The sequence below is a fragment of the Aulostomus chinensis genome, chromosome 15, assembly GCF_037954235.1.
Source record: "Aulostomus chinensis isolate RoL2024-O1b breed Wild chromosome 15, RoL_Achi_v1.0, whole genome shotgun sequence".
Classification (NCBI taxonomy): Eukaryota; Metazoa; Chordata; class Actinopteri; order Syngnathiformes; family Aulostomidae; genus Aulostomus; species Aulostomus chinensis.
In genome coordinates, this window is record NC_141334.1 from 7,320,164 (window position 1) to 7,340,086 (window position 19,923).

Below are 19,923 nucleotides of genomic sequence, written 5' to 3' on the forward strand. Positions count from 1 at the left end.
GATCAATAAGCAATTATATTTCATACCAAAGACCAAATTATAATGCAGCTGCAACCAGCTGTTACAGCTGTGAATAAGAGCAGCAATTACCTCAATCAAGGTGTTGCTGTCTCAACAGCTCTACAGGGTCTGGGTCATTTAGAGCAATTGGCTTATCAAAATTACAAGCTTTTTTTTCTACCTCACCTCTTGGTGGTACTTAACTATTTGGTTTCATGTGCCCATAAAAAAATGTTTGTCTGTTTGTCCGTTTTCAGTCTTTCACATTAAAAAAAAAAAAAAAAAAATTATCCAGAAATTAAGAGCCTGTTTATCATGTAGCTTCTTCATCCAAAGAAAAAGGTGGCGTAAAATAAGAGTTACACATAATTGTTGTTGTAGTTTCTAATATTTCTAATACTGAGGTTGTTGCAATGTTGGAAATGCCCCTTTACTTAGACATCTGATGGTGCCATAGCCTACATTTCAGTTTTTGTTATGGTTTCTTTTTTAAAGAAATAAAAAGAGTCTGAATTGTTAATTGTAACATTGGGATTTGTTTTAAGCTGATTTCCTCTGCACAGACTTTCATTAAATAGCAGCATTATAAAGAAAACTAATGAGTCTTTCTCTTCAGAGTTGTTCAAAGAAAAATGCCTTTTCCATAGTAAAGCAACAAATGTTTTCTAATGCAGATTCATACACGCTAACAAACCCCCTCTGGATGCTCCTCATCTGCGTAGGAGAAATTCCCTATAATCTAGAAATATAATAATACTAATAATATTTTAACCCTTTATATTGAAATTTTCTGGGACATTGCATATTTTAAAAATAACACAGGTTATAAGAAGTTACTTTACTCAGCTGTCATTTGAAATTGTCAACAAATAAAAAAAACATAATTTCAGTCATTTCAGTTTCATTTGTACCTACAAATGTTTAGCATGCAGGTTAATGACGCTGTGAACACCTAATGGCTGGATACCACTGGGGACAGGAGACAAAATATGGCTCCAATATGGGCGAATTGACCTGAAAAGACAAAAACACTAAATGTTGATGCTCGTTTGAGATAAATTAAAGACCAAATCTGTTTATTCTTGTGTCAGGTGAAGGAAGACAGAATATTTGGTTTAGCAATGGTTTGTTGGGGCAGATGATTTTTTGGGGGCTTTTTTTGCACATGGGCACATTTGATAAAGGTCATTTCAATCGTGCAGTATGTGATTTTTAATTTGGAAGGTGTAATAGGCGGTTGCACTGCTGGCACACAGCCAATTACGGTGAATTTACATCAAGAATCTACATGCTACCCCGGCAGAGGTTCCTCCATTTTATCATGCTGTGAACCTTTCTGATGATCAGGCAATAAAGAGATCCTATCAGCATTTATCTGCTCATCCATCACACAGCTGTGGGGTGGACTAATGACCTTTTATTCAGCATTGTGGATGAAACATGCACCTACCCATGAATATTTCATCGTTACCAGGTAGACCTCAGGGTCTGTTTCAGGATGTTTTTGTAGGTTCTCTGGTTCTGTTGCAGTCTGTCGCCTTTTTATGTGTCATATATAGATAGACGTATATAATTTGGCTAATAATTATGAAGGCATCTGCTTGCACTCTGGTTGCACTGGTTACAATGAACCTACAAAGAATAATCATTTGACTTTCCAGCATTTCACCCTCGATCCATTTAAACTGTCCAAATTGGCCAGGACTATAAGGAGGTGTACTAATGAACTCATTACCAAGTGATTCAATAATAGTCTCAGGGTTTTTAGGAAGTTCTTAACTATCAGTTCATCCCTCATTGGTTCCTAACTAATTATTCTTGGTATGTCTTATTTTTAAGTGCTGCAAGAATTGTGTTTATTCATATTAGAACTATTAATTATGATTCCTTTGGTGTCTGATCTTGTTAACTTTCCTGTCCCCTTCTAGTGATGTAATTAAGAGTGCAATTGGCTCCCATCCTGCGGGAATCAAACAAAAATGATAGATCCATGTCCTCCTCCTCTCGGCTCTGTCCTCCACCTCTGTGTTCTGTCCTCTTCCATTTCATCCTGCTATTAATATGCATTAAAGGATGAATAATAAATTATAAGATTTTGAATGTCAAAATATATATCCGTGCTTTGTGGAATGATGTCATAGTTTTTGCTTACTCCTGCTAAAAGATGGACAAGTGCCAGATGACACACCAGAAGGTGGAATTTTTCATCGGGTACAGGATTTTAAAGGTTTTGGGAATCACTGATGTCGATGAATCGTGTCACTTGACATACATATGTGATGCTTGCATCCTTACAGTCCAGCCTGGTAAACATGCACGACTGATGTGGAGAGTGTGCACAACAGTAGACTTCTTCCTTTGGCTGGAGCAGCTTGACTGGATAGTGCAGTGCAGCTTCAGGCTGTGTGTACTTTGGCCAGGGAACAATATTGTTTAGTGTACCATCGGTTTTGGCAGCAGGTGGCTGTTTTCTGAACCCCCCCCCAAAAAAAATTGAAAACAAAAAAACAAAAAACAAACCCAAAACCTCCAAAAACTCACAGCACACTGCCGGCTCAGCAGCAAACTGAAGGCAGGCTCAGTCAGCGACTAGCTGGTGAACATAGTGCATCATTTAGCAGCCTAAGAGCCAGATCCCTCCCTCAGGAGCTGATAGAGACAAAAAAAATGCTCTGTAAACGCTGGATGTGTAAATAAGACACAGTTTGCCATTACATTCATGTCAGACATAAACAATGGAATGAAAAAAAAAAAAACCCACTAAACTAAACTCACTATAGGTCTGAAAAAAAGGTTATTCAAGTGTTGTTGATTTCATATTGTCACATTAAAGTAGGCAGTAACACAAAAACAAATTTTTGCTGTCCAGTGCCAAGACAGACAGTCTGTTACATGATGGTACCTCTTGGCTGCATTGCAGATATAAAATTCATATTCTGTGGCTGAAGCCTGATCTTCTTCTTTCTCTCTGCAACAGGGCCTGAACAGAATGTAATCATGGGTGAAATACAGGATCAGACTTCTCCTCTGCCTTCTAATCTATACATCTCCATTTCTCATTATCTCTGCAACAATTAAGCAGATATCTGATTATAGTAGTCACCTTGATATTCTTCGGGAATATAGAAGTCAAAATGTTATGTTCATTAGAAGGAATAATAAAGCATTGTTCGTGCTGATCCAGTAAAACAGATATAATTACTTCTAGTTAGAAGTAAATTAGCCTTCGCACTTGGCAAGAAGAGCCATGTCAGTTATTCTCTATTCTTCTCAGATGCACCACACGTCAGCTGTGTGTCAGAGGTAAAGCAAGAAGCACATACCATCCACTTTTGCTCTCTGAAATATCCCTGTCACTCGAGGTTATTTCTGTCCTCGAGAACACTCTGCAGTTGCTCAAACACAGACTTTTGGCTGTTTAGTGTGAAAGCTAAAATGAGCTCTGCATCGAGGGGGGAAGGAAAATAAAACAAAAGGAGCAACCAGGCTCTGATCCCTCTGTGAAGGTACGTGTTAGGATGCACAACAGAGTCAGCGGGGCAAGTGGGAGTTTAAAAAAAGAAAAGAAAAAGAAAAGGTGACTGCTTGAGTCAGAGAGTAGGTGAGCGATCAACCAAGTAATTGAATGAATAGACATAATTCACCGAGAATGTGAGCTGGGCACTGATCAGCTGACTGACTGACTGACAGACAGCTGACTCGAGTGACTGATGTCCAGGTAAAGCTTTGACTTGTTCTTCGCATACTAATTGTGACATTGCACAGTCGGCCAGGGGAGAGTGAAAATGAGAATGGCGGTGTGAAAGAGAGAGGAAAAAGAGAGTGCTAAATGGAAAGCGAGATGGAATAGCAGCAGGTGGGGAGAGGGAGTTGTGTGAAGCTTCGCTGGAGTGCAGTTCCAGGTTGCTCCAGATAAGACTCAAACAGGAAATTGCAATGTGGAATCACAGTGTCTCAAGTGGAATACTAAGAGACTCTGTGTGTGTGTGTGTGTGTGTTTGTGTGTGTGTGTGTGTGTGTGTGAGTGACTCCTCAATATTCAGTGGAGGACAGTATGCCATTGAAATTCCCTCTGCATTTGGTTCTTGATTATTACCGTGACACCGAACTTTGTAATAATCATATGAAACTGTGTAATTGCTCTAATTATGAGGCCTTACTTGTGTGAGAACACTGTGTTCAGCCTGCAGGGTTTGTGTGTTTCAGTAGCAAAATGCTGGGAAATCATGCAGATGAATATTTCCATTTAAATTTAATTTCAAATAACCATTTAGTTATTTACAGCAACTTTTCAGTTTTCAGTCAGCTGTGCTTCAGTAAAACCACTTAACACAGTGATGATGTAAGGAAGAATCCTTATTTCTTACTCTCTTCTGCATGTAGAACCTCCCTTCATCTTCTAAAACATGTGGGAGGCTTCAAAAGACGTTTCAAATCCCGCAGATCTGCAGAGCAACCAGCAGGGGGGAGTGCTGATCTCTGCTAAACGTGTCAGGAAACACACACTTCCATACTTCAAAAAAAAAATCATGTATTTGTTCCTCAGAGCAATTAGAGACAGACATACAACAATATAACACAATGTAAGCCTCAAATATATTTCTTTTCTGTGTGCACCACGGAGACACTGCCAGCATGAGCCAACTGTTGACCGATACGTTTTTACAAATGGCAAAATTTAGATTCTGGATGACCAATTGGAATGTACCGTTTTTATCCTGACATAAGTGAGAGGAAATACTAAACATCTGGTCAACAGACTCTCCTGTGAGATGCAGAAGGATGTCACGGTGTGGGATTCTATACACATTCTCACTCTGAAATACTGACTGTAACAAAACATCACTACCATAGAAACGGAGAGCACATGTCAAGGCAAAGCTACTGCGTTCCTCTCCTCAGGATTCCTCTCATGCCGTGTCTGCGCACAAAGTGTTTCAGTCTTATATCTTACTCGAGTCAGCTGAAATAGATATGTTTCTCTTTTTAATCAAGTCTGTGGATGTCTCGGGCCACGTGGCTGCTTGCATGTCACACAGGTGGGAAGCTGATTGAATTGTGACAAGAGAGAATAAAACATCACATGCTACCAAAGAACCAGTGGCGTTGTTTCTAAGTTATGTAACTTGACAGACAGTGGAGTTGACAAGATAAAACAAAAAAAAAAGAAAGAAGAAAACACACTTTCTCAATTTATAGAACTTTATTTTTTAGGAAAAAATAAATTTAATTTATCAGCATTTCATTTGACACCAGTCGGCTTTACAGAGATAGAACTGTCAGTTTTCTGACAATTGCAGGAAGGAGTAAAGGTTGCAAGCTGCAAGAAGGAGCGCTACGCTTAGTAAGGCAAACCAAGGCAGACTTAATCAGAAGCTTCTGAACTGGCTGGTCAGTTGCAGTAGTTCTCCAAATCAAAGATGCTGCAGGGCTTGTGACAGCACTGTTCTACAATTCCTTGTCGTTTCATCATCATGTCCATTTGGTCCTTGAAGGCAAACTCGGGGACCTCGTTCTCGCCACCCGCCGGTACCGTTTCGCCTACCTTCGGAGGTAGGAAACCTGAAGGGACAGGCAGTTGAGGGAAATCATCATCTTCCTGGTTAAAATTTAGCAAAGCTCAGAGGGAATGAACTGAGAGAGGCAGGGTGAGTTCCACAAAATGTTCTCATATGCAGCTTGTTAAATGTAAGCGTCATTCAGTACCCACTGATGCATGTTTTAAAATATAAAGTGCTGTGAAGTGTATTGCAGTATATTCTCACGCAGCACAGCGTCAATGTCTCTTCTAGGGTGGTAGTAAAATCCTTTGTCCCCGCAGACCAGGTGAAGGGCCTCCACCAGGTGAGAGCCACACAGGTGCTGTGATGCCACCGCTCTGGTACCTGGACATGACATGACCAGTAAGACCAGGAGTGAGGCGGAATGGAGCCACAGTGATGCCATGATGGAGGAACACTAAGTACAGAAACAAGATGAGACGCAGTTGAGCCAGCTACATGTACAGTAGACCAGGGACAACAGGAGAAGGAGAAATGGATCCGAATCGGAGAAGGAAAAAGTGAAGTGTAGTGAAGAAGGATGAGCTGAGACGTACAGGAAGATAGATGGAGATCAGGAATGGTATTGGAGCTTCCCTGTGGAGTGGATGGGAGTTAACTGGTAGTGAAGGAGTTAAAGGAGGGAAGATTTTGGAAAATGTAGAGAAGAAGTAAACGGAGGTGCTGGAGAACAGCTCACCTGCACAGTAGGAGGAGGACAACCCTTAAGAAGTGCTGGTTTGTGTGAGGCAGACAGTGTCCTCTCCATTAATAGTCCCACCACCACCTGGACACGCCTGCTAATGTGTGTGCATGTGGATATATACATTGGTGTCAAATTAGCCAGTCAGCAGATATTCAGTGGCAGTTTAGTTCTGATTGACCAGTTAGCTGGAAACACTTTTGCTGGAACACTTAGTAAAACAAACTAAGCTAATGAGCCTGAATGATCTGATCATCTCCTACTCAAATGCTGATCACCTTTTAGCCTTCGACTGAACACAATTACTCAACCTGATAGTTTAACCAGCCATATGGCCACTTAGCCTTTTATCTCACTATGCAATCACCAACGAGTGATAGAAGTGAGTAGAAACCAACACATAACAAGCAGAAAAGCTGTAATTCTCCCTTCCTGAATTAGACTAACATTAACTATGTCTGAATAAAGATTTGCTGAAACTAGTTTTTACATTTTTGGAGCCCACTCACACTTGGCCCAGTAGCCTTAAACCATCTTGAAGCATAATTATCCCTCCACCCTCCCCTTCTGCTGGCCTGTACTCACGTTACTTACGTCATCGCTGAGCTGTACACTACAGTCTGAATCCGACATGTCAGGATTTATTTCATTGGTTCACAAGAACCTGATGAGGGTACAAAACCAACTGCGATACCAAAAGGTGACATGTTTACTCACCGAGTTTACGCACCACCGCTATGTGGTTGAACCTACAGCAAGTGAGCAAATGGCAGGTGAAAGATAGCATGACCTCGTCACATCGCAACATTGTTAGTTGTATGAATTTTCATGCTCCGCCTGCTGGATTCAGCTTTATTGCTCTGTGTAGACTGACTACGTCATCAATGACGTTTTTATCTTTTTTGTCTGTTTAGCTGCCAGTCATATCCATGTTGAGTGCCAATGCTTGTGCAAGTGCACCCTGCTGAAGTCCACCTCTTGTGGCCTTGCTAGGGATCACTCAGTGAGATGAGAACCTCAGTTGCAATTTAAGCACAGGTCAGTCTGATGGACCAGACTACCACATTGTTACAATTATGACATTGTTTTAAAGAGGTGTAAGAACCTAAAGAGATACAGCACGTTGTCCAAACCTGCAACAATGCCCCTTCTCTTAACAAGCCAGCAGGCTGTTGCAGTGAAGTCCACAAAGGGAGTGAAGATTTTTATTTTGCCTTTACCTACTGCAGCTGATGTACACAGTATGTTGGCAGATCCACTTTTTGGCTCACTAGGACTAAGAACAGTTGTCTTTGTTCTTCTTCATGGCAAAAGGAGATGTCTGTCATTTTTGGACTCTCTCCAAAAACCTACAGTGACACTGCTGAGACAGCAGCATCAAGCATGGTGCAGTTGTATTATTGCGCTGGCAGGACGCCATATGGTGGACAAACACTATGCAGAATGTAAGAGTAAAAGATACATTTGCAGAAAATAAAAACTGCTGTACACAGTTTAAAAAAAAAACAACAACAAAAAGTAGAAGCCACAAAGCAATGCCACCTGGAAGAAGCTGCAGTGTTATGGCGGCAGATAGAAAAACATCATGATTGCTCACGAGCTGTCATCATTAATCATGAATTCTTCAATACATGCTTCCCAAAATGCATCAACGTCAAAGAAGGTCACGCGTGGTATTTCTGTATGGCTCCACTCCACAAAAGTAAAACTGGAGGAACAGCTCATCACCTGCACACAGAATCGGACTTTACAACACACACTGTCAGGGTGCAAAATCGGGTTATTTGGGCTCAGATTGATGAGAGCTTTCTTTTTCTCTCTTATTATTTAAATTCCACAATAGCACAATGAGAAGACCGGTCTCAGTACACTGTGTACCTGATTAAGAAGAGTCTCACAGTCTGTGATGATATTCACAGTTCATTTCATAAACCTTTTTATACCGGTCATGAATTTTAAACAGCGATAAAAACTTTTCTACCCCATGACTTTTTGTACTGTCATAAATTATAGTGTGGGTTAAAAAAAACATCAGAGGATCAGAGAACCAAGACAACGACTGTGGTTTTATTGTGTTGTGCCAGGATAAAAGAACATATTGCCTGTTTTTCACAATGTCAAATTAGGAAAAACTACAAGTTTGACCCCTACCAATCATGATTCACAACTCATCGGCGTGTGGGGAGAAGTGTCAAGAACCTGTCAGTCATGGCTACTCAAACGTCACGTGTGAAGCTGGGCTATTGGTTTTGAGGACCACTGTTTAACAACTGTTCTGCAGCCAGATGTTAAGCTGTCATCCTATTGGTCAACATCAAGACATGCAAGACATTCTGGATGCCAAACTGCTCTGTAATAACAGCAGGTCACAAAGACGTGTCCAGGTTTTTCTAAAATTCCTGCTAAAACAACATTTTACGGAGAAACCCTTGTGTCATGTGTCAAATAATTGTAGTGGGGATCAAATCTGATTCAAGAACCCAAAGTCTTTTTTTTAAGACAGCATCACTGTAATTCTCTCCTAAAAATCAAGCGCATCATGAAGTCACTACTATTTGGCTCGTGTTTCTTATTAGCATGGAGTGTGTACTTGGAGCTCCCGAGTTTTCATTCAGACCACAATCTCCATGTCATTATGTAGAGTTCAGCGGCACTGCTGTGAAACACGGCTCATCGGGTAATTTTGATTCCAAATGAAATATAAATGTTTCATTTATTCAGAAACATAATTTTTTTTTCGATGGACGTGAGGGTTTTACAGAACTACTCAGACAAGAGCAAAACACCCTTCTGAACACTCAACAGACACACATCCACACACATGCAAACAAATGCGAAAGCCAATTGGACCTCCACTGCAAAACCAAGAAGCAGTTTCAAAATAGACTGACAACAATGGTTGCTATGAATAATGCACAGGCCAGCAAATAGGTGAGGATTGATTTAAATGTATTACTTGCTGCAAAGTGATTTGATAACATCACACATTCTCTGAATCGCTCAACTGTGCAAGTGCATGTGAGGCATACAAGCGAGTCTCAAAATAATGATTAGACTTTATATGGAAATGGAAATTGCAAGTAGCCTTTAGCTGCTGAATTGCTGCTGTTTATGGTTCTGTAATTGTAATGAGATTTAGAATGGATATTGGAGAAGGAATCTCAATGTAAAAGGGTTTACAAATAACCTTAATATGTTCTACAATTATCATACATAACACTAGTGTGTCCCCACCTCCCAACTGTATTGTTCTCATTATTACTATGAGATTATTCTGTGGTCTTCGGGATGTAAATGCGCATCAAATCAAGTTAATTGAAAATGAGCTTAAACACAAGAGGGAAAAAACAAGTTAAAAGATGTGTGGGTTTTGTTTAGCTGTCCAGGTACAGTGTGTATTAAAAGTATGGCAACATGTATCAGTTTATTAGATCTTAGATCCTTGCAGCAATGTGTAACTTCAACACCTTAGTTATTGACCATCCTTTTTGGTTTGCATCTTGAAGAAGTAACATTGCTGCAGTAAACTGAAGGGACTGCAGGCTTGCAATTATTCTATTTAGCTTTTCTTTTTTCTTGATGTCCAAGTCAAAATGCATCGTATCATGCATTTATGACATTTTGCAGGTTTTGTTCTTGACTGATCTTTACTGGAACTCTATTTCTAGTTGTTGTTGCTAACCTGTTGCGGCAGCCACATTAGATTACTGATGTTTGCTACATTCAATGTTGATCATCTCTTTCACACCTTGATGGATTTTCTGCGGACATTTTTTTACCTCCCCTTACTTGCCCCTGGAAGGTGATTTTTTTCCATTGCTAGCAAGATAAAGTCAGCAATAAGGCTGATTTTCACCAAGAATTAAATTTTGGGGTAGACTAGCCCAATTTGACATCTTTCCACAGAAAGGGAAACTGATGTCACCTGTCAGCAAATATTACTGTTACCCCCCCCCCCCCCGATTTTACACATTTGATGTGAGTCCTAGCCTGAAGACATCTACAAGCCAAACTTGAGCCATAACGTCAACTGATTTAACAATAATCATGTATTCATCAAAACTACACTATGTTGTCTTCATGTGATGCACAGCAGAATAATTTCTAAGTAATTTTGTGCTCTGCCGCAGCACAGAAATGGGCTGCAGACTTATCTAGTGTCTGATCAATCTCTAAAAAGCACGTGTGCCAACGTACGTTATGTCTGACCTTTTCCTTTACAGTAATTTAACTTTCTGTATTGATTTCCAATAACTTGTGCGAATCAATCAGCAGCTACTTAGGAGAGATATATACACAAGAGGCTCTTATCACTGTGTCATTTAATGTCTGATACAGTTAAGTCATGCAGAGACTTTTTTAATTAGCAAGAAAAGTACAGAACACATAAACCCATAGACACCAGTGGAATTAAATAGGAAATGTCCATTTCATGTGCAAGAGAGCAATTTAATGGATGCTGCACATTTCATTACCTCAAGCTAATTTATTAATAGACGACTCAGGCTCAATTAAAGTACTGTATGGAGCCAATGCATGTCCCTGGGTTACAACTGTAGCTGGAGTTAAAGCAGATGTGGAGGAGGATTTTCAGTCAGCTTTTCCAACAAGGTGATTTCCTAAATTTAGAAGAAGTGTTAAACTAAAATACTTTCTATTTCACTACATGTGTATCAAACAAATTCACTAAAATGTATTTTCCCCTCACTTAAATCACCCGTCACTGCATGTTTTACATTAAAAAAATAGTGGACCCAAATGGAAGAAATCAGCTAGAACAAAACAGGTAATTAAAGTGACAAGGTAAACTAACAGGTGATGTACAGGCAGGGCAACTGAATAGAGGATCTAACAAAGACAAAAGAAACAGGACCAAAAAAAAAAAAGTTTGGACTAATGAGACAATGAGGCACAGGTGGTAAAACATGAGAGCAGGCAGGCAGCCGATTGGGTAGAACAATGCTGAGCTAATGAAGACAGATTGAGTGATAAGGCACAGGTGAAGACAATACAGGCAGGAAGTTAAAGTTGATGAGAGACACATTGAGTACATTTCAAATCAGAACAGGACCAAGCTAAACCAGAGACAGCCAAATTCCTGATGGTAGGGAACCACTGCCTACTGATTAATGTCTTTTCTCACAAAATTGTGATGTGTTCCTTTGGATACCTGCTTCTTATGTCCAGTCTCTCTAATCCTCTCCACCTACCTCGAGTCCATGAAACATACTAGTACATGCTGCATGAAAATGCAAAGATGAAAATTTACAGTTTGTTGAACCCCTCTTTTGTTTGATCCATCTGCCTGAAACGTGACTGACTGGGAAAAAAAATAATAATTCCAGCTGTGTTCTGTCTGCTGCAATCTTTTCAGTTCAGTGATTTAAGATTTAATTACAATTTAAACAGAGTGTTTGTGCGTGCCAGGTATATTCCCCACAGTGAGATTATGGGGGAAGCAAAAAGCAAGAAGCCTCTCGGGTGAAAGTCACTACATTTTAAGGGTGAAGACTTGGCGCAAGGTTGCCGGGGAAGGTTTAAGGTAAGTAGTTGTAAGTTATGTCTTAAGGGAATTAATGTAAGTCTGTATTCTTTGATCTGGAGTAAGTAGGTTGGAGAGAGTGAGAAAAACATTAAGGTAACATGCAGTTAAATTTCACATGAGCAGCATTTACCTGCACAGAAAAGGCTGTAGAGTTTTAATAAATGAAATGGGAGATACAATTACAACTGAAGTAGGGACAATTTTAGTGGGCCTGCTTAGGTCACTAGAGGAACTTTAATGGATTTTTTTTTTTTTTACATCTCACATTATATTTGAGTGGATTTCTGATCTCATGAGCAATGTCTGCTTATCTTTATTATCTCAGATGCATGCAAACGCCACCTAGCTAAGACCACCCGTGCCAGTTGAACATATCCATGATCCTCTGTTAGCTAAACACAAGCTGGGTAATGGTGTACTGCTGTGTACCAGGCTGCAGCTGGAACGCATAACTGTTGAGAAATGGATTCATTATTTTAATCTTATTGTTTCACGGTTAACTCGGAACTGAAAACACAATGGACAGTTAAAAATCCAGGAGGACTAGTCCACATTTAAATGTAATATCATAGCCAACAGCTAAGGTTAGCGTTGATCCACTTCCAGGTAACTTTATCAGCTCTTGTTTAAGATATGGTAGGATATTATACAGATTTCTGGCAATTATGAGCTGCAGCTGGAAACACAAATACATTATGTAGCATTATAGCTTCCTTCACTTAGCATGATGTCAGAGAGACATGGCTTCTAATGTGAATCAGCTGTTAAAACAGACAACAAAGCAAACAGAAGCCAAACATTGAGATTCCAGATTTTCTAACTTAACTTCTGGTTCTGACAGTGTCCAGCTCTTTTAAAAAGAATATTTCTGGAACTCAGAATGACGTACTGCCAATTCATGCTTGTATACTGTTGACATTACTTGATTAATTCATTGTGTCTCTCAGCCAGAGCAGAAAGAGTCAAACCACTTGACTGGAGGCCACTTCCTCTGTTAAAAAATTTGTGCTGAGTTGAGAGGCAGAGAAAGTCTAAATGGCATCATAGCTATGAGAGTATGTGGAAGTAAAATTCAGTATTCGTTTCATTGTGTGGAGCTGCGTGTATTTGTCTATGTGCACATATTTCTGTGCGCCTATGTAGCATGCTCTCTTGACATAGACCAGCTGCTCACAGCAGCTACATCAGTGGCTGTAGGCATGTAATTCTTCACATCAGCAGTTCTTACAGATGGGAAACATGGAAATGAAAAACCCTCTTGGTGCGGCGTTTGCTATGCATTGTGTACGGCTGTATACTGTATCTCACACAAAACTGACAGATTTGTATGTCCTTTATTTTTAGAACTTGTTCAGCTACAAATGTTGGGAGCTACAGCTGCACTCCTCATGACTTCATTGTTGTACAATGAAAAAGAAGTGTGAGGTAGAGTTTTGTGGAAATTTCCAGCATTAACATCCCTCTGGCAGTGCCACTCAAGGGCTGGCATGTGTGTGTACTCATAAGGTCAAACTAGTGGAAACCGCAAGCAGTTTTTTTGTAATGCAGATTCAAGACTTTGTATGTAAATTTCAAAGCATACATATGTTTTGGTGGAATTTCTTAAATACACATTTTGTTAAATACGGGTGCATCAGAAATATATTTGCAAACCTTTTTTAATTTGTTATTGTTTTTATATTTATAAAGTGAGATATTTGTCTGCACAAAATATTTTTCTAGAGGGAGACATTTCTACATAAGCCCCCAAATACATCCTGAGTGCCTTTTATTAGTCACTACTCTATCCCCATATCACCGTGCCCCCCCCCCCCCCCCAAGCTTTCCCACACCATCTTATTTTCTAAGTAGCAAGTGAAATGGCTTTTGGGACACCTGGCACTAATCGGAGCGCTCCATGCTGCAGAGTGGATGGGCAATAACTCACACATGATTGGTTAGCATAAACAATTAGAGCCCTAGAGGTATCACTCAGAGTCCCAGTAGAGCAAACATCTGATAACAGCTGGAAGCGGAGGAAAGGGGGAGAATGGAATGTAACTCAACGTGACCGATGTATTATTTGATTAATTTTGCGGTGTTGCATCGAATATTCTCACCCCACAGTACACCTGAAAACCATGGCACTATCATCAGGTAGACAAAAATGGCTCTGACTTGGTCACAGAGTCAAAACTGCTGTGTCTGGCTAAGAAAACTGGGCATGACACTGACTGCTTCCATCAAACTAATTCAGTCCTCGGTGTGAAGTATACTGTGGGTTCTTTCAGTAGTAGGTCACTTGAAGTGTTGCTGTTTCCTGTCTGACACAGATGAATTGCTTTCAATTCTACCTTCACAAAGATGAGAAATAATCTTATTGACAGCAAAGAGTAAAGGATCATACTTAAGATCATTCATAACTGTGTATGCACACATGCTTGGATAAACAAAGACAAAGTTTGACAGTTGAAGTTATTCCTGAGCATACTGTGACATAAGAAGCAAATTGAATTTTCCCTTGTTTGTTTTTAAAGTGCTGGAATAGTCAGATCATTTTAGAGGCCGGGACAGCTGATTGTGACGCCACCTGCACACGGTGTTGGAAGGACTACTTACTGACGTCAGGTCCCATTTTCTGCATGGGTTGATTTGGCAGGTTATGAGACGGCTGACCTCAATAGTGAAATGGAGGGTGCAGCGCCTTGTTGACTGGTAGTGCAGATCACTACAAGTGGGTGAGCACACACGCACAGAGCGTTTGATAAACACACACAGCTTGCAGACACAGGCGTGCTTGTGTAAATATTTGAGAGTGCAAACCAAGGACATGTTGCTGGATATGAAAATGCACTAAAACTTTTTTCCCAGTTTGTGTAGTTTTTACAATCTGCACAAAACAGACACACGAGTATTATTACATCCATGACCGCCAACCACTGCTGCAGTACCTTTTTTACTGGTACAATCATTGGTGTTAACTTTGCCCATCAGCTATTAACTAGCCTTTGACACACGTCGCAGGCTGCAGCAATGTCATATTCTATGTCATACATTTGCAGCCAAGACTTCGAGAGGATTTTTTTTTTTCCATTTTGTCCAAAGGGTAGAAGTGACTCTGTGCCCTTCAGATTTTGAATTATTTGAAGACTATTTCTGTTTGGTGCAACCAGAGTCCTTGTACTTGGACTTGATAGTATTTGTGACCGGTTCTTTGCAGTTCTTTTTCCCACTGGCAAAATTACTGATCCATTTAAATCAACTTCTGTTATCAAGGTAGCAGCCCCATTAGACTGTCAACGTGGTTCAAGTTAGGGTAGATCTCCAGGAAATATGTCACTGTAATGTGCCCTTTTGTCTAAGACAACACTGTGTGTGCTTTCAACACTGACAGGAGAGAAGATGGCAAAAATCAAGGGGTCATTTGACAAGAGTTTCTGCTTCATGGGGAATTGGCTGTAAAGCTGTTGTGGCAGAGCTTCACCTCTATGATGGGCCAATAATTAAAATATGATTATCCGTCTTCTTCCGCTCTGTCAGCTGACTTCCACTGGCTATTATTATCTTTTGAAATACAATACACATTCTCAGCATTTAATTTCACACAAACTGGATTGGTGATTATAACCATGTCAGATCCAAATGGGTGAAAATCAAATGTATAATAGAGGCAAGCATTTTTGGAAATGGTTTCATATAGAAAATAAATACAAAAGGGCAGTGCTTAATTTGTAAATCAAAAGGTGCCAGAACGCTAAGTACATAGGACAGCTCAAAGGTGAGAGAGGGGCACAGGTCCCGGAACTTATACAGAAAACAACACACAAATGCCCACTTGCCATGATGCGGGACTTACAAGCCTCCATTTCAAATAATATCCATGGTATAAATGTTATGACGATAATTCAGTTATTCAGCCTCCTCTGCACAGCACAGGTGAACGCCCACGTCACCACAGGTGGGACTTTGAGTCTACAGTCAGAAATTCGTTTCTCAACAGGTCTAACTTGTAAAACAAACAAAAAGAGCTCACAATAAATCACACGAATCTTCCGTTATTATTATTATTACGGTATTTAAAGATTGGCACGGCGGCCTATTATTAGATGGTATGCTCACCTCATTTAGTTGTCCAAGACACCCCACATCACGTTAGACCCGGCTAGGCTAGCTGGAGGTGAACCAGGCTCGCTGTGGCGGCGCTGGCCTCCTGCTGCAGCCGATTTTGATCGTCAACATGACCGCTGCAGCTGCCCTCGTCGCCGCTTGTGGAGGCTTTTCTGACTCGTTTTAAGCGTCATGCGACTCTTCCTTCTTTTTGAAAAAACAGCAAATTTAACTGTCTTTTTGACATGTTGACGTTGAAAAAGTAACAGCTTATTTCCTCTCCGCTTGCTCCTCCAGAGGCGGCGAATTTCAAAAGGTTATTTGTTTGTGTCAGGGGCGTGGTTTGTTGGCGTCAGTGCCTCAACAGATCTCTGACTCTTTCAATTAACGTTGAATCTTTATAAACAACATGAAATTCTCAGGATTTGGTCTGTAAATGTATCTATGCACATTATTGTTGTATTTTAAACATTTTTAAAACGTTTTCATATTTTCTTTTAATACAAGAGGTACCAGATCTGCCCAAATAATGACCGAGGTACCGGATCTGCCCAAATAAGTACCGGAACACGGGGAGGCCAAAATTCAGAGGTGCCGGATCTTGTTCCGGCAGGATCCGGCTCAAATTAACCCCTGCAAAAGGGCCGTGACAGTCATTTGCTGGGAATCTGAATGTTAATCGAAGTCACAGTGTCTGTTCAAAAAAAATATATATATTTTTTGTCATTTCACATTATTCCATGTACAATAAAATTCTTCCTCGGGCTTCCAATAATTCAGATGAACAGAATGATTTGGGACATCATGGAATGAGTATTTACTGACACACTGGCAGGCATATGGAATTCTGTGGGTGAGGGCGTGCTGGGAGTTACATTGGTTAGTTGGGAGCTAGTAGATTAAATGTGTTGATAAGTTTAATAGCCTGGGGAGAAAAGCTGTCCCTCTGAGTAGACATCCTTCAATTCACACTTCTGCACCTCCTGCCAGAGTGCGTAATTGTAAAAAAAAAAATTTGTGGGGAAGTTGAGATTTTTGATGACTCAGCACATGTGAGCGCTCAGGATAATTTAGGACAGTGTTTTTAGAGACCATTATGATGTCCCAACTTTTATTTTCTGGTCTAACAACCACAGTTTTTGAATGCTTGCTATATTAATTGACTATTCTCTTCTTAAAACTACGGCATGTAAAGTACTTTGGGCTATATTCTCTGTATAAAAGGTGCTATATAAAAACGACTTATCATAATTCCGGGTTCGTGTGTGTAGCACTGAAAGATCAGTATGTTTTTGATACAGTAAACTCAGACCCACTATTATAATTGCAATCTATGGGCTAGTTGTATGTTACTCCTGCTTCTAAGACTTGGTCATTTTGCCTTGATTCCATGGCAAAATTGTGTGAAAGAATCTGACTAAGTTCAGGGCAAAAATGTGTGAATCGTGTTCTTTGTGGCTGTGGGTTCAAATCCAATTTGTGCCTTCTTTCACTTAAGCTTCTGAATGTACTGCAATGGTCAATTTTTAATAAAGTGGGGGAAAAAAATTAGTCTACCTCAAGGTTTGGATCGCCAACAACTTCCATGGGTCATAGTTATCATGTTGAATGAAAATTGGCCTGGTTGTTTTTGATTGTCCTGCGGACAAAGAAATGACACACCAAATGTAATACAGTAGCTAATACATCAGCCATAGTGTTGGTTTTACATGTACCAAAAACACTAACAAACTCATTGCTGCCTGCCTTCATCTCTACTTCTTGTGTTTATCCTCCTGTCCTTCCTAACCTGCTGAGATTTTCTCCTCTTGGATGGTTCCAGAACCAGATGGTGCTCAAAGGCTTAAAGGTTCTGACTGGCACTGTTTCTGATTTGTGCTTATCTGGCTGTGAGCTGCCTCGTGTGCTGCTGGAATCATCCAGGGCACTGGTTCATATCTGTTTATGTGAAGCATAGCTGACCTTTGGGATCCCAGTCTTCCAGTCTGCTGCACAGGGGACAAGCTTCCTGCCCCCAGTGCTAGGTGACGCAGGGTACTTGATACTTGATAAACCTTGATACAACACATATACATGTAAATGTGTAAACAGCTTGAACACTGGCAGAGGGCATCCAGAGTGTTCAGGAAAAGTGTGTGTGTGAGAGTGTGTATCAGTTAATGGTGCGTAAATAGAAAAAAAATCATTAGGAGATGATACATCCACATACAATTCTCAGCGAGATATAAGAAAACCACTCAAATAGGCAATTTAATATCGTGCTCTCTAACTCTGAACAGTATCTGTCCTTATCTGCCTGGTCATGCAGGCAGCTGTGGGTGTTCAGACTTCATGTGTTCCTGAAGAGGTCTACGATAAGGAAAGGAAGGAGGATACCCAAAAGAACAGGAACGTGACAGAGATACTAAAACAAATGTTTGTCTTGTCCACGACACAAATACCACAGCAAAGAGATGATGGGACTAATAAAACGGTTTCACTGTCTAACCCACAGACCAGAGTTCAGAAGCTTTCTTACCAGAGCAAGAATATCCCGATGAATTAACATAAGGAATAAAATAAATGTTTTTGCAATCAGTCTCATAGTTGAGCCTTTTTTGAATGTGTTCATGATTTACATAGTCATTTTCTGTTATTTTTCCACCCCTGGCACACTGAAAATGCACATTTTAGGTGATAATGTGGCCTTTTTAAAAGAAAAGGTTCAAATTAATAAATCATTGTGAAAGGCGACGTGTTATGAGCGAGTTAACATTCATGGGGCTTGATTACCAAACAGAGGAGGTAAGGACACTGCCCCATGGCTCCATTCTCCCAAATATCCCAGTTTTGCATGTGTTAGTATTTGGTGGTATGTAGTCGTCTGATTATGATAATGAATGTGATTTACACAATTATTAGTTCCAAAATGTGAGACTCTGTGTTACTGGGACACGATATCAAGATTCTTTCAACATCTTTGTAGATCTAGTTCAATCTAACACTGATGGCTAGCTGGTACCTGAGCAGCATTCAGATTCTGAATGGAGACAGATCGTGGTCTTCCTCTCATCAATTCACGGGTCAGATGGATAAAGCTGTGAAAAATGCAGAATTATTTTTTTCTCCGTCAGATACCTGCTGCAGCAGTGTTTACCTGCTCTCGCCCAGCTCTGAAGCTCCTGTCTGTCTGCCCAGCAGGTCTAATCGTATGACTTGGGTTTCCAAGAGCATGTTGGTGTTCCTGGTCCTGGACTTAAGAGCCAGTATTGAATAAGTGGAAGAACAAATTGATGAACACGTCAGGAGTCGGGCAGCTAGTGACTCAAGATCTATGCTGTCGCTACTGCTGGTGGGACACGTTACTCGTGTGACATGGGAGGCATCCTTTGATTTATAGTTGTCTGAAAGCCCTTAGCAGGCCCCAGCAAGTTCTTGTTTAAATGACGAGTGCCTTGATATTAACCTGTTTTCCATGTGGCACTCAGACCATTTGCCTCAGGGCTTCAAATTGTGCTCAATCTGTGTACTGCCAGCTTTCTCATCAGGAATAACATTTCTCTAAAAACAACAAAAAATGAAATAATTAAGAGTAATTAACAAGAGTTCAAATTATCCATGAAATAAAGTTTGTCCCTGCACTTCAGTAGTGTGAAAACATGGCCCAGCCTCACCACATTCACCTCGGTGTATTAGATAAGCCCTGGCTAAGCCAGTAGGTGACACTGTTCTCTGTAAAGATCTTTGACTTCGGTGTGTCTTTCAGGATGTGTCCGCCCCCCCCCCCCCCCCCCCAAAAAAAAAAATATTCCATGGATAAAAAAGGCAGGGACAGAGAAGCAGAGAAAGAAGGAACAAAAAGACAAGTGATCACTAATTGTCTCTTAACGTGATGGATTTCTGTTTAAAAAAAAAACGTAACTCTTAGTCAAGGACAATGCCTTCCACTGGACTCCAATAATAATGCCAACAGGTTTTTATCTCAGATGGTGTGTGTGAGTGTGTGTGCTTTTGCCTCTGGGCTATTTACCTTCTCTGCTATCGTGCTCAGATGCTCAGACGTGCTGCTA

At 40.4% G+C, this 19,923-nt stretch overlaps 1 protein-coding gene and 1 long non-coding RNA gene across 4 annotated transcripts; one reads left to right on the forward strand and one right to left on the reverse strand.

Annotated features, from left to right (window-relative positions):
• Positions 1 to 5,243: 5,243 nt before the first annotated feature.
• On the reverse strand, positions 5,244 to 15,993 carry LOC147248480 (insulin-like). 2 transcript variants are annotated; one of them, XM_086226007.1, is made up of 3 exons: positions 15,887 to 15,993; positions 5,766 to 5,958; positions 5,244 to 5,562 (listed from the first exon to the last, which is right to left on the reverse strand). In XM_086226007.1, exons 2-3 carry the CDS (start codon positions 5,944 to 5,946, stop codon positions 5,393 to 5,395), a joined length of 351 nt encoding a protein of 116 aa, XP_086082133.1. In that variant the 5' UTR covers positions 5,947 to 5,958; positions 15,887 to 15,993; the 3' UTR covers positions 5,244 to 5,392. The 2 variants fall into 2 exon arrangements, with proteins under 2 accessions (XP_086082133.1, XP_086082132.1); XM_086226006.1 differs by lacking the exon at positions 15,887 to 15,993 and adding an exon at positions 6,241 to 6,701.
• Positions 11,247 to 18,405, forward strand: LOC147248481 (uncharacterized). 2 transcript variants are annotated; one of them, XR_015119441.1, is made up of 3 exons: positions 11,247 to 11,347; positions 11,671 to 11,785; positions 18,183 to 18,405. It is a non-coding gene; the product is annotated as an uncharacterized LOC147248481 (long non-coding RNA). The 2 variants fall into 2 exon arrangements; XR_015119440.1 differs by lacking the exon at positions 18,183 to 18,405 and adding an exon at positions 13,133 to 13,435.
• Positions 18,406 to 19,923: the final 1,518 nt, after the last annotated feature.

What these genes read in the sequence shown, in the direction of transcription:
- LOC147248480 (XM_086226006.1), bottom strand. Translation starts at nt 6,369, where the DNA reads ATGTATATATCCACATGCACACACATTAGCAGGCGTGTCCAGGTGGTG. An exon ending in GTCCTCCTCCTACTGTGCAG is followed by an intron (nt 5,959 to 6,240) that starts GTGAGCTGTTCT and finishes TTCTGTACTTAG; the next exon opens with TGTTCCTCCATCATGGCATC. An exon ending in AGACATTGACGCTGTGCTGC is followed by an intron (nt 5,563 to 5,765) that starts GTGAGAATATAC and finishes CTGTCCCTTCAG; the next exon opens with GTTTCCTACCTCCGAAGGTA.